At 34.8% G+C, this 15,110-nt stretch overlaps 1 protein-coding gene across 1 annotated transcript in view; it reads right to left on the bottom strand.

Moving 5' to 3' along the window:
* Positions 1 to 15,110, bottom strand: part of LOC136035439 (von Willebrand factor A domain-containing protein 5A-like) — a 58,490-nt gene that overhangs the window by 13,128 nt on the left and 30,252 nt on the right. The window contains exons 5-7 of the mRNA XM_065717248.1: positions 9,345 to 9,477; positions 4,287 to 4,399; positions 648 to 861 (exon numbers count right to left, since the gene is read on the bottom strand). Of these exons, the coding sequence (XP_065573320.1) occupies positions 648 to 861; positions 4,287 to 4,399; positions 9,345 to 9,477 (460 nt within the window). The remainder of the gene's footprint in view (positions 1 to 647; positions 862 to 4,286; positions 4,400 to 9,344; positions 9,478 to 15,110) is intronic.

The raw sequence follows: 15,110 nt of genomic DNA, 5'->3' as shown, positions 1-15,110 counted from the left end.
TATATGGTTAGACTTGGACAAACGTAAACACTTTGAGATTTCTTGGGAACCTTGGGTTTCTCGGGTCCCAAAGGCTCTCCTGTATAAGTCTGTTGCTAATTAAATGATGATAAAAGAAGAAAATACATAATAGTAGGTTTTAAGGATAGTTGTGGATAACAGCCAGCGACTTGCGAAGTTTTTAAATCATGAATAGGCCCAAACCTATTGTAAATTAAGGCTGGATTTTGAGAGAGAATGATCAAAACATAAATGCTTGCTGTCAACAATGATCGCGCCAGAGGCACCGGGGTTTAATTCGAGTTATTTTTAAGGAAATATGATAATGAAACAGGCTGAACGAAGGCACTTCTATGAGGGCCGAAGGCCGGAGTAGATGAGAGGAAGGTTAGGTAAAGAGCAGACGAATATTCTTCATGTATACACACTTCGTTGGCTAGCATTTGTACATAAATAAATAGTTAGCTTTGTGGACTCTATTGTTTAACAAAAGGCGTACTTTGCATGCATTTAATGGACCCGGTTCGCTCGGATAAGCGAGGTATTTCTTAGATTTAAATACGGTCTCATCAGTTCAAGGTCACAGGTGATCGAATACTTGCTGCAAAACGAGATCGATTCATGATTTGAAATAAGAAAATAAATACCCGTAAAAGATGGTTGAAGAGCATTTTTTAGTTGATTCATGACCTTCTTTCGGAGCTCTTCTGATACAGTTGCAAAGGCTGCTGTGCCACCGCCAAGACGTGCAATACCACCAACGAGATGGTGTGAGGCGCTTCGCCCTAAGCCAAGAGCAAAAACACGATTCTTACTTGAGAAAGACCGAACGAGCGAAAGCACTCGTTCTGTATTTGATACCTAGAATAAATAAGTGCATAAATATAAATATTTATACTTGCTTATTTCTTGCTTCGGCACCTGACAATTGTCGGTGTCCCTGACATTGGCTTATTTTTGTTTCTTAAACCAACAGAATTCCGTTTTGATTATCTGCACCTAAGGAGCATTTTTGTGAAAAAAGATCAAAGCCACTTCAAACCTGTATGTCTGAAAAAGACTCAGGGGCTTCAATCAAAAAGTATTTTCAGTCAGACGATCCCAAAATAAATGATTTATTTCTTAAAATGAATCAACCAAGAGATTATTTTTTCAACTGGTGGCAAAACGAAGTTCTTATTAAACAAGCTAGATAATGGTGATCTTTTTTCACAAAAAAATACTCCTTAGATGAGGATTGCAGTTAATCAAAATGGAATTATGTTGATTAAAGAAATAAAAATTGACCAATGTCAGAGACACCGACAATTGCCAGGCGCCGAAGCAAGAAAAAAGAAAGCAGTATGAAAAATGTAAGAAAAGAGAACTTGCACATTTATAAAGAAAGTAAAATAAGGAAGAAAAAAATAGTTAATTAGTATCCACTGCTCCTGGTATTTGATTTCTTTATCTTCAATTCTATCCTTTTTCCTATAAAAATTCACTATTGGTAATTTCTGTAACTTTAAAGACGCAAGAAGAAGAGAAATAAAGAAAATAAAAATTAATCATTTCTTGAAAAAGATCAAAGCTTATTAAGGCCAAATCAAAGCGATTATGTGGGTCCACACCCAGTAACAGGTTCATGAGAATGGTGACACGAAAATACTTCTGTACATCAGTCTATCAAACAGTTAGTGGTAATAAATTGTAAGTAAGGAGAGACTCGTGCTAATAGTAACGGAAACTTTAAAAAAAGACTTGGCGACAATATATACATAAAAATATATACATAAAAACAATCAATTTCTAATGGTGATTCTATATATGTAAACCTCATTAGGTTTAATATTACGTACCAAAGTCTACGAGCCTAGAAAATTTATCTGATTTCCGAAAAAGGAGGAAACATCACCGATCAAACAGGCGAGTGATCCTTATGAAAATTACACACGTCAAATTCAACATATCAGGGAACCCTATTGCAGAGATTTCAAGCCCCCATCTATAGATTTACGAAATATGCATTTTTTCCCAGAAGAACATAAAAATATATACATAGAAACAATCAATTTCCAATGGTGATTCTATATATGTAAACCTCATTAGGTTTAATATTACGTACCAAAGTCTACGAGCCTAGAAAATTTATCTGATTTCCGAAAAAGGGAGGAAACATCACCGATCAAACAGGCGAGTGATCCTTATGAAAATTACACACGTCAAATTCAACATATCAGGGAACCCTATTGCAGAGATTTCAAGCCCCCATCTATAAATTTATGAAATATACATTTTTTCCCAGAAGAATGATCACAGAATTTGTTTGTTTTTGTTTTTCTCAGGGATGGTTGCACTGAACTAATGGTCTGAAAAAAAAGACTCATTCGAAACAAAATTAAAAGTTCTAGTTCCCTGTTTAAGTAGCAAAAGAATTATGCGAAAGCAAAGTAGCGTTTTCTGCCACTTTGTAGTACAAGATAACGATTTTTCCCAATTGGGAAAAAATCTACTGATTGAAGAATGTGAGACATCTAATCGAATTGAAACATCGAATTGAAAGTGAAAAAGTTATACAATGAGTCTTCCAGTTTCAGATGTAGCAACACCAGGCGGTGGCGAATTCATTTCGAAAGCTGCAAGAGGTATATGAAAACAAAAGGTTAATATAGACGTTTGTTTTGCTTTTAAAAGAAAGTTTTTTTTAACTGAAGTAAGGAATAAAATTAACACTTGTAACGAACGAAAGCTCTTCCGTATATGAGGGGAGCTACCCTCTCTTCAACCAAAGCAAGCTACAGTAAAGTTTTTGGCGCTTGAAAAATACTTTATCCTTCCAATTTGAAGATCCTTGTGTTTCAGGAGTCGTTCTTAAGAAATTGAGACAAACAGTAAAACTTTAGTCTAAAAAGCAGGAGGATTGAGGAAAAAACAGTCCCGTCATATACGAAATAGTTTCTCGTCGTATTAATTTAAATATTGTTCCCCACTTTCAGTCGAAAAAACTGGTTTTTCTACTTAATTGCGTTCAAAACTGAAGGCGTATCTCATACCTTCATAGCATTACAGGACACAGACAAAAAAGTAACTAGGCCTGTTCCAAAAATAGTTTCGTCTCAGAAAATCTCAGATTTTTTCTTTAAATTACAGTTTTTTAGATTACAGTTTTTAGTAGTAGCAATCTTATTCGTGGTTCCCCTGAGAGAAGTAGGCAAAAATAGGAGCCTCCTATTTTTAATTTCAATCCAGGTCCAACCACTGGTCGTACAGTGCAGTGCTTGACCATGAGGCTGGGTATTTTGTGGAGTAGGCAGCTGAAACAGTATGGGTTGAAGCCATCAATGGCAACCGAAACCATTGATGGGCGACGTCAATCTTCCTGGCCATACTAAGTGCTGACCCTGACACAAGAAAATATTCCTGAGGAACAGTCCAAGGTGGGAGAAAAAAGTTCACTTGCTAGAACCGGTTCTGAGCATGTAAAATCGATTGCAGCTAATGGCTGGCCAGTGGTGCATGATTTTCTCCTCGCTTTTGAGAGACAAGTATCACTTACCAAGCTAGTGAAAACCCCGTCGCAAATGAGATAGACAATCCCTATTTCAAAATACTGCGCCCAAGAGGGCAACAATAGCCCTGCGGCTAAAGATACTATATATTTTTTTCTTTTTTTGGGGGGCTTTAGCCTCGACTTTGTGAGTTCGCATAAAGCAGTAAAATAGATGAAACCAATAGATAGAGATAAACGTAAATGTTCTTTTTCTTTATAATTCTGTTTAGAATAGTCGCCCATTCATTACGATATGTTAGCCACTTAAAAGCTAATTCACTTTTTATTTCGTAAAAATAAGTTTTTTCTTATCTTTTAGTCTCTGCTTTTATTTCATTCTATTCCTTAGATTTTTAAGCTTACACAAGAACGAGATCAATTCTATGCCCCCCAAAAAATTTCTAACATCAACTAAGTTTCTTACACCCCAATTTGACGAGTTACACGATACTATCTACGGGGTTTAGTATTTACGGACAGGTTACTAAATATAAAGACTCTAGACTAAAAAACTACCCGCCTTGCATCTTTTCTGTCCCTTTTCTCTGATTTTTTTTTCGAGATTAATTCATAGCTGTTGATATTAAACATAAAAAATTGACAAATCAGATTTCTATATATGGCAATTTGAAAAAAAAACAACAACCCAACATTGATAGCATTTGTCAACTCTGTCAGTTATTTTTATGCGAAGACTGTGCTTAAGCACCAATATTCACTGGGCTACAGCCATGAAAATAAACAGCCAAATACTTACCTCTCCATCCGTGAGGACGAAAATCTGTCGTAAATATCCTTCAACAGCTGGCAGCTTAAACACAAAATCAAGTGGAGCATATATTTCAGTTCCACCTAAATTGGCACCCAGACCTTAAAAAGAAAGGAATAAAAGTTGGAGCATTAAGTTGAAATAGATCTACAAAAACGTTTGATGCGCGTGCGTAGAATATTTTTGATCACAAACCCAAGCAAACGAAACTTTATTTGAGTTTTCCAAGAAAAAAGCTGAGAGGGATATGAAACAAATGGTCTAAATAAAATATACTACGAACTGGGCGCGTTAGGACAAAACTAAAGATACATTTGAGTTTACCCCGCCAGAAATTCCCCAACACAGCATAATTTACTTATATTAAATTAAAAGTTAATAGAACATTCACAATAGAACCACTTCTCTGCTATTGCATATCCGGTCCCTATGGGAAGTGCCTGCTTAAAAAAATGAAAGAAGAAGGGTTTCCTATAATTTTTAAATAAAAGTTTGAAAAAACAGTTGAGATAAAATTAATTTCTACATGGACTCGAGACAGTTTCACAAAAAAAGGAAAAAAAAACGAAAGAAGAAGGGTTTCCTATAATTTTCAAATAAAAGTTTGAAAAACGGCTGAAACAAAGTTAGATTCTACATGGACTCGAGACAGTTTCACAAAAAAAGAGACCCCAAGGGTTTCCTATAATTTTTGAATAAAATAAAATAAGTTTGAAAAGACGACTGAAACAAAACTAAATTTTACATGAACTCAAAACAATTTCAGAAAAAAAGGAAAAAAAAAACGAAAAAAGAAGAGCTTCCTATAATTTTCAAATAAAAGTTTGGAAAAACGGCTGAAGCAAAACTAAATTTTATATGGACTGGAGACAGTTTCAAGAAAAAAAAAAGAAAAAAAAGAGAAAGAAAATGTGAATAGTCAGATTGGATATTATTATGCCCATAATCGAAGGAACAACCCGACTTTATTACAACGAAAATGAGCTATGCCCTTAACGATACTAAAATAATTTTTACCTAGGAACACCATAAAAAAACGAAACAAAATTATTCAGCTAGAAGGTAAATTTTCCGTTGGTTTCAGAAACAACCATATGAGATACTAGAGAGGCGAAGAAAAAGGATATTAGTCTATAGACAAGTCCTACACAACACGGATAAGCTATAGTAGAATGATAGAGGATCTTAATACAGACTCCTACAATCTCACAAACTTTAATTGGTTTCACATATTTTGGCTCTTGATTCAGTCAAATAAAAAAAAAAAAAGTTTTTTTCAACTGAAAGTAAGGAGCAACATTAAAAGTTAAAATGAACGTAAATTATTCCGTATATGAGGGAGATTGACGACTCCACAATCCCTTGCTATTCATGCTAAAGTTTCAAGTACTTTTAAGAAAGCTTCTTATTCTAATTTAAAGACCCTTGTGTTTTAGGAGTCGTTCTTTAAGAATTAGTTCAAAGTCAAAGTTTAGTATAAAGAGCGAGGTATTGAGAAGGGGGCAGCCCCCCCCCATATGCAGAATAATTTCTTTTCGTTTTAAGCTTTAATGTTGCTCCTTAATTCCAGTTGAAAAAACTTATTTTTCTATATAATTTCTGATCATTTTTCCAATAGAGTCGGGACTTCCGGCTACCCCTCCATGAAAAATTCCCTACCCATAGAAAATTCATCCATGGATAGTTTCTCACATATAAAATAACCCTTTCCCACCCGAAAACTCCACCGGACAATTATTTCCTCGCTGAAAGCCCCACCCAGAAACTGATTGTTTTTCAAATCATGAAGAAAATTCCAACTCAGTAGAAAATTTTTCCTCACCCCCCTTAAGTGGAATGTTACTCCGGCAGAAGGTTCCTCCATGGAGCATTCCTGCCGCAGAAAAAAACTCCCATGGAAGATTTCTTACACGGAAAATTCATCCATGGAGAATTTCTCCAGTAGAAAATAGCCTCTCCATAGAAAAAATCATTCCAGACAATTCGAACTACGCCGAAAATTTCACCCGGAATATCTCCATATGTAAAATTAGGTTGGCAAAGAAAAAGTAAGACAAATAAAAAGAATTTCGTATATAAATTCTGGTATTCCAAGATAATTCACGACAACTGGTTAGATACAGTCACCCCTGGAAAAAAAGGGCAAAAAAACAAACATACATCCGTGATGTTCCATCTGGCAAAAATACAAAACTTCACAGTTTTGCAGATAGGAGCTTGAAACGTTTATAATAGGGTTCTATGATACGTTGAATCTTATGGCACGAATAAAATTAAGATGATTTGACTTTTTGAGGATGTTTTCCGCCTTTTTCAACGATTAGGCAGAATTTCTGAGGTTCGTAACTTTTGATGGGTATCACTAAATTTAATGAATCTCATATATTTGGAATAAGCATAAAGTCAACTCTTTTGATATAGGAGAGACCGGGGTTATCTCGGACAAGGGGTTAGTCTGGACAGGCCATTTGCTTCTAAATTGCCATGTATACAGCTGTGTAAAAAAATCATGAAGTAGTGTCCTCTATTTATATACTACGGAGGCTTATTTAGAAAGTAAATAATTCTACCGTTTCTGAAAAAATGTGAATCGAAAGTATAAGAAATAAAGGATCTCTTCTTGTTTCTCTCTTATTTTCTATTTCTCTCTTCCTATTTTTACTTTTTTACTTTGCTTAACTTACTTTTTGTTTTGTTTCTTTACTTTGCTTACTTATTTTGTTATTGTCTTACACTCTCTCCTATTCTTTCAGATACGAAGACTCTTCTAGAAATTAAGCCTTTATTAATTTTCACGCTAAAAGCTATTACTTTGGACATATGATATTCAATCTCAAACCAATATTTTTAATCTTTGTGTTCAGCATGTTTTGGCCCATAAAAACTACTTGCAGACAACTTTGACAAAGCCGAATTTTAATATGATTTCTAATCGCTGTTACAGCAAATAGTCTAAACCTAACCGCTAGATTAAAAAACATGAGTTGTCACTTTTATTAAGAAAAAGTAACAGTCGATAGGTCTACCGTATCAATCTTATATTATTTATCGATTTGTTGTAACTAAATTGTTGTCAATTGGTCACGCTGCCTCTTTTTCCCCTATGTCCATCTCATGCCCTAAGTTGTCATATTTATGAATATGACAACTTTATTTTGTTATATTTGTGGTTTTAGTTTAATTCTTTTTTTGCTGATAAGTATCCTTTATCTGTACCTCTCTTTTGACTATATAAATATTTGTACAGGTTTATTGTGTGGTTTAATGAGAAATATTTAATAGAAATTCATACTTGTTTCAACATTCCAGATGCCAAGAAACCTAACGCAAGAAACCTAATGCACCCAAAATGGCCCCCAATGGCCCAAATAGAAAGGGCAGCCAAAGCTGTGATCCTTGACAACATTTTTATGCAAGAAGCTGCGGAAAAAATTAGCGTTAAGGAGTTATCTTTGAATGACTATGTTCATAGATCAAAGGAAGAAATAGCCAAATCAAAAGAACATTCTCCAGTGCCAACGCAAAATAGTGGTTCTCAAAGCGATGGCCGTCACTTTGTTTTTGAAAACAAAAAGTATCATTCGAGACAAAAATTTACTCCTGAGTTGGAAAAAGCGCAAGTAGAATATTTTAAAATTTGTTCTAGAATGAACCACGGACTGACCCCTGTAGAAGCTCGCAATTTCACCTATAGGTTTGCAGTTGTCAATAATATTACCGTCCCAAGAGCCGTTGGAATGAACATCATCAAGCTTGTGGAGACTGGCTCTTTCATTCAAAGAAAGAAATAAAGACAAAGCAGTAAGAAGACTAGAGGCAACGAGGCAGTGTCAAGAGAGTGGTTTTAACAAGCCTGTCGTCAATAAATTGTTTGATAAACAATTGGTTGTGTATCGCCGAATAGGTGTCAAGCTTAAGCCAGATAATATATGGAACGTTGATGAAACATCGACTCCAACAGTCCTTGCTCCCCCGAAAGTCCTCCCCTCAATAGGGCAGAAACAAGTGGCACAAACTACATCAGCGGAAAGGGGACAAACTATGACTATGATGGGCTTTGTAAATGCAGGAGGAGGAACGATACCTTCAGTTTTTGTGTTCCCAAGAGTGCACTTCGCGCCACATATGACACCTGGTGCTCCTCCTGGCACACCAGGGCTAGCCCATCAAGTGAATGGATGAATGGGGACCTTTTCTTACAAACAATGAAGCACTTTGTCGAAAAGACCAGACCAGATAAAGATAATCCAATTGTTTCACTTCTTGATAATACCGACAGCCACTTAGACGTGCATGTGGTCGACCTGTGTAAGAGGTCAGGCATCCGAATGAATACATTCCCACCCCACTGTTTGCATAAGATGCAACCCCTGGATGTTGTAATTTTTGACATTTTAAGTGGGAACTAAAACAAAAAATGAACATATGACATTATCACATATGAACATACTACATATGACAAAAAATGAACATATGACATTATGACATATGAACATATGACATCCCGGTAAATGCATCTCTGTTTGCAAAGTTGCAGAGCTGTCTTGTGATCCATATTTGAAAGAATTCTCCGCTAGCAGCATAATTTCATAATTCAGGTCGACGGGAATATATCCTTTCAATCATCATGTTTTTTCCGGAAGTTGCTTTCCTTCCCTCTTCAATTACTGATAGACCACTCATATCTGGGGACTTGGCTGATGAACCTCTTTCAGAATCAGTTGATCTAGATACTAGGGATTCCAGTGCTAAGAATCATAATTTGATTATAGATTTTTAGTTAATAGTCACTGCCATTTTTTAGTTTATTTAAGGTTAATTGCGTATAACCGTATTCTTCCTACGGACTCATATATTTGGCTGCAGGTTTTCAATACTTTCAAAAAAGGTCTGATGCTTGAAAAATTATTTTAGGTTCAAATATCCTTTCCCCCTTTAAAGTGAATTTTGCAAAAAAGCTTTCAAGGGGGTCATGGGATGGTCATCAGAATTTCCCGTCATCCTATGAGTAAATACAAAAATACAGCGTAGTTGTGAAAATCCTACCTTTGACATGTTCCTTGGCTGCTCTCAATGAATCTTCTGTATATTGAACAGATTTGGGAAATAGCGATGTGTACGTTGAACCAAAGCCAATAATATTGAAATAACAATCCAGAGGAAGTGACTGAAGAAAGATCTGAAAGAAAAACAACATACTGTAATTAGTTGTGACTTAGACTAGCGCAGTTTTAGAAAAAAAAATCAACTGTGTAATCCAAAATCGTCTTCGTACATGATAAAGGTTAAGGAAAATATTCACCTACTTACACGACGTCCTTCAAACCAGCCCAGCATCAATGTAATCATGAATACAGCATTTCTGTTCGGCGTGGGGGGAGGGGATATAGAAAGAAACTTTAACACATCAAAAGTAAGTTTATATGCATTTTTGTTACGTTTTTACAAGTCGGACACAAATTTCGGGGGAGGGGTTCAAACCGGGAAAACTCCCCTTCTCCCTAGATACAGCCTCCCTGCCCACCGACTTTTGAATATTAACTACCTTTTATCGATCCTTCAATAAATTTTCCAGGGTTCAAGATATATGTTAAAAAACACATTAGGAACCCATTTCTTTATTGGTTTGTACGGGTAACTGTGTCTGAGAAATTAATTCTTTGACCAAGAAGCTGGAAATGTGGTTTTTGAAACGGTACTTGCTGACAGATTGTTATATTACTTATTCATCTGAAGTTCTCAGTGATAGACTTAGATATGAAACATATACATCTTAAGCGTTGACGGTCAATAGTATTTGATCTCCTTACCTTTACCCCTATAGTCACATCAAAGTCAATAATACCAGACAAAATGCCGAATGTTTCGATCTACTAACATTCGCCTTCTGCTTTTATTGCCTAACAAAAAACAGTAAAGAAGTAAAGAGTTAAAACTAAAGAGTAAAGAAGATTAAAACAAGCGTTAACATAGACATGATGACAAAAAAACAAAAAACAAAGACAAATAAAAAAAAACTTTTTAAAATGAATTTAATTATTACGTTGTAGGCATGATTAATGCAATTCCTATCCAGGACCAACAGCTTAACACAAAATTGATTTTTAATTGTATTTTACATACAATTTCTGATGAGTTTACAAGAAAAGCAAATTAAAAATAATAAAACTGTAGACTATTTAAAGCCAAGATTAAAATTTCAAGGAATAAGTGACATAGAGTACATCAATTTTTCCCAAACTCAAAATTGAGACCCTTACTCCTTATAATCAAAATTCTAGGGATTCCCCAAGCTACATTTTCTGTCCGGTAGGCAAAGGATTCTAACTTTGAAGCGAGTGAGGGGTAAACCATTTTGTGGAGGTTTTGACCAGCAAGATCTTTTTCTGCACGTCTCAAAGCGCTTACAACAAACAACTCATTCCAGCCCCGGGTCTCCTGATACTAACGAAGCTGAGGATACTGTTCTTCCTATCCCAGTCAAGGGTGACCTACTTTTCATTCGGTTCCAGATTTATAACCCCAAGGCACAGTCTTTGGCAATCTGTCACCCTTCATCGGTATAACGTTTCCTTCATTATAGCCAAGGCCGTACCCAGGAAGGGAGGGTTAGAAGGTTTGACCCCCCCCAAAATATAATGTTTTTCTGACTCGCACAAACGTAACAAAATGGATATGAACAAATTTTTAATGCGTTTTTTTGTGTAGCCCCCTCTCCCCCAAATAAAAAATATTTGCGTAAAACACCCCCCCCCCAAAAAAAAAACCGGTTAGGCCCGGATTATAGCCAAAAAAAGTGGGATAGAATTACATTTTTTACACACTTAGTTGTTTGGTAAGTGGTCAGTCAAACTAGTACCCTAAAACTACCCTTAGACAATTCCTCTGGAAAACTTTAAATAGATCATTTTCAATCTTATGAAGCACCCACATTTCAGAGCCCTTTTTACCATTTTCATTAAAGTGACTTCCAATAGAAGCATTCCTATATTAAAAACATGTATTTTTTTCCATTTTTGACGGCGAGGGGGGGATATTCAGTCATGGAGCTCCCTCTCCTAGATAGGACCCTGAAACCCCTCTCCAGGTATTTTACCTCCAGCATAAAATACTGGGCATTTGCCACCAGGACTAAAACATAGATAACTTCGAAGACCACACTGCCTTTCCATGACGAAAGTAAAACAGTTCAAAATAGGGATGATACCTTTTTATTGACAGTGAATAGATATAAAATTATTTAACTGGATATTTCGAACACATATACAGTGTTAATCATCAGCAGTAAAACTAAAAGACATGAATAAAAATAAACAACATTTATACCTAATAAACTAATTACATATAGTTTATTGCTTTTATTTTTTTCAATACAACAGCCGAGGCAAATCTCTTTGACCTTTTCGGTTCCGGTTCATTAGAATTATCTGACATATTACGTGGACAGAGGTCATAGCTCTTAAGTGAGGTGATATTTACTTTATTTGACCTCAGTAAATTATCACAAATTGAGTTCAATCCAAATTCACCTGTATCTCTGTTTATGGAATTATTCTTGAATAGAATTTTTTCAATTTCGATTGTTTCCCTGAAAGTTTGCTTTAAACCTTGGTCCCTAGAAATCAAAGAAACATTTTCAAACAAGATAAAATGATTTGGAAAATTAAAGATTAGTTTATTGCTCTTATTTTATTGCTCTAGTTTTTTAAATTCTGGAAAAGATCGGACTTCCGTAGAGCAAAAAAGTGGGGCTTATAAAATCCCATGTACTTGTGGAAGCTCTTATGTGGGACGTACTAACCAGAATTTAAAAACGAGATTGCTACAACATCATAGTTCTATTTCATCGTCTTTAAAGCAAAATACCAAACCTGAAGATTTCACGTCGACCCTCTCGGAGCATATCTTTAATTTTCCAAATCATTTCATTTTGTTTGAAAATGTTTCTTCGATTTCTAGGGACCAAGGTGTAAAGCAAACTTTCAGGGAAACAATCGAAATAAAAAAAAAATTCTATTCAAGAATAATTCCATAAACCGAGATACAGGTGAATTTGGATTGAACTCAATTTATGATAATTTACTGGGGTCAAATAAAGTAAATATCACCTCACCTAAGAGCTATGACCTCTGTCCACGTAATATGTCAGATAATTCTAATGAACCGGAACCGAAAAGGTCAAAGAGATTTGCCTCGGCTGTTGCATTGGAAAAAATAAGAGCAATCAACTATATGTAATTATTTTATTAGGTATAAATGTTGTTTATTTTTATTCATGTCTTTAGGTTTTACTGCTGATGATGAACACTGTATATGTGTTCGAAATATCCAGTTAAATAATTTTATATCTATTCACTGTCAATAAAAAGGTATCATCCCTATTTTGAACTGCTTTACTTTTGTCAGGGCTAAAACACTACAATAATTAACATTTAAGTAACTACTAACTACTAACTCTTCTTAAGTCAATAATAACCGTAAGGTACTATAAACTAATCATAATGTGCCTTCTTCAAGCTTTAGAGCCTTAAGTCCCTCTTAAGGCTTAAAACATTCTTAGATAAAAATTTTTAACCGCAGACCCCTCCTCCCCTAGGCAGTTTATTTCGCAAGCTTGTCCTCCCGATACAATGGAAAAAAAATTTAAAGTATCCTATTGTCTTTGTCATAGACTATGATTAAATGATAATGGAAAAAGGAGGTAACATTCCCTAAAGCGAAATTTTCTCTCCCATTTCTGTTGAACGAACTCTAGCTACTATGTATTTTTTAAAATTTAGAGTCTAAATCAGTGTTGACAATCAGTTCTGGATGGCTCAAAGATGAGCAGTGGCGACAACTCACAAAAAAGTAGTAGGGGAGGGCAAAAAAGCATTTTTTCGAGGTCTAGGTAGGAGGGAATTTGTTACTTTTCTTCCAATTTTTTTTTCGATGAAAATACAGAACAAGGACGTTTTTCAATGAAAAAAATTCAAAAAAAGGGTTTTTTTAAATTTAGAGGGAGGAGACAAAAAATTTGGAGCAGATTCGTCCCTTCTAATTGACACCACAGACATTGAATTAGAATTAAACCCAAGCAACTTGAAAAATTTGACCACTTATTTGAAAACCAGTTTAACAACACAAAAAGGACGGAGCATATTTGTAAAGACAAAAAAAGCTTCTGCAACATGGGCGCCGGCAGGGGAGGGGGGGGGGCAAGGGGAGGTCATGGCCCCTTGGAAATTTTAGACTATAAAGTAATTATAAGGAAACCAAAGGAAAGAGAGCAGAAAGAACAGAATAGGGAAAAACCATAGAAACATGTGTGTTGCCCCATTGTTGGTATTGTTGACAAGGAAAATATAAGTTATAATTTGTGACTGAATCAACATTATTCAGTTTCTTCAAACATTATTTTTACGGTTTGATTGGAGTAACAAAAAAAAAAAAAAAAATCAAATTCTTCACAGTAATGAAAGGTAAGTAAATAATGATCCTTGTCAATAACGAAAGTATAAGAGCCTTGCTGTTTATAATATTCAATCAAAGAACCAGCTTTTTATGGTGTTCCTAAATATTTATTTGTTTGTTAGTTATTAGTACACCTGAAAGTTCGTACAATCGTTGAAATTTTGGTAATTATAGAAGTAATGGGCAATTTCAGTAAAAATATGCCGTCAACTTTTGCTTGCAATGCAAGAGTACCCATGAGCTGATATATGAAGTCTTATAATCAGAAATGTTTCTCTGAACAGAATACATGGAATTTCTGCATTTTCCCACTGAACGGATACATTTTTTTGTGTTTTATTATCATTTTTTTTTCAGGAGTGACTGTATTCATCTAGTTGTCACTTTGAAAAAGATTTAGTTTTTTACAGTAATGAAGCATAAAGATGTCAAATATATTGGTTTTTGGCTTTCAAAATCAAATAAAAAATATTGAATTAAAAAATTTTATTTGATTTTCTTAATCTTGGTTTTAATGTTTTACTTTGAACAAACTACTTTGATAATGCGTTACTTTTTATAAACACTATGTCTAAAGGCATTAAATATTTTGGTGTTTGATAACCAAGTCCAAAATAGTCGGTATTGTTAAAAAATAGCCGTCTGACGATTCGGCATTGCTAAACGGAATTGAATACTGGGAGTTATTTACCAATAATTTCATAATCATAAATTTCCTAAATTCTGGTAAAGATAAAACCCCAGTTACTCGACAAAGAGGGGTCTATCAAATACTATGCCACTGTGGCAAATACTATGTAGGTAGAATTCACAAGAATTTAAAGAGACCCCTACAACAGCATAAACATGATATTATCAAAGCTCTAAATTCTAATATTGCTAATGTTCCTTTTGATTCTGGTTTAAACAGCCATGTTTTTGAAAATCCTAGCCACAAAATACTTTTTGAAGAATCCGCTCTTATTAGCAATGACCTAGGCATAAAGCAGGCTGTTCGAGAAGCAATTGAAATCAGACTTAAGATTAATAATACTATTTCCTTAAACAGGGATTCGGGGGAATATTCCATAAATACTTAATGCACAAATTTAATTGAAAACGATCTTACAAAATATTTTAAAAACCCAGTCGACATTAACATAGAACCAGTTACAAAAAGAACCTTTGAGGTTAGCTGCCAAAAAGCCAAAATTAGCAATAAAAACGTGTTTTTAATTATTCTTGTTTCATTTCAATGAATTGCCTTGTTTTACCTCACTTTATTTATCAGTCTTGGTTGAGCTTCGCTTAAGTAAGGATGCTGGGACTGTTTTAAAAAATTTCATTTTAGTTTTATTGGTTTTATGTTGTTGTAAGTCT

This window comes from Artemia franciscana, chromosome 14 (assembly GCF_032884065.1).
Source record: "Artemia franciscana chromosome 14, ASM3288406v1, whole genome shotgun sequence".
Classification (NCBI taxonomy): domain Eukaryota; kingdom Metazoa; phylum Arthropoda; class Branchiopoda; order Anostraca; family Artemiidae; genus Artemia; species Artemia franciscana.
Note: the sequence above shows the minus strand (reverse complement) of the source record. Positions and strands in the feature narration are given on the sequence as shown.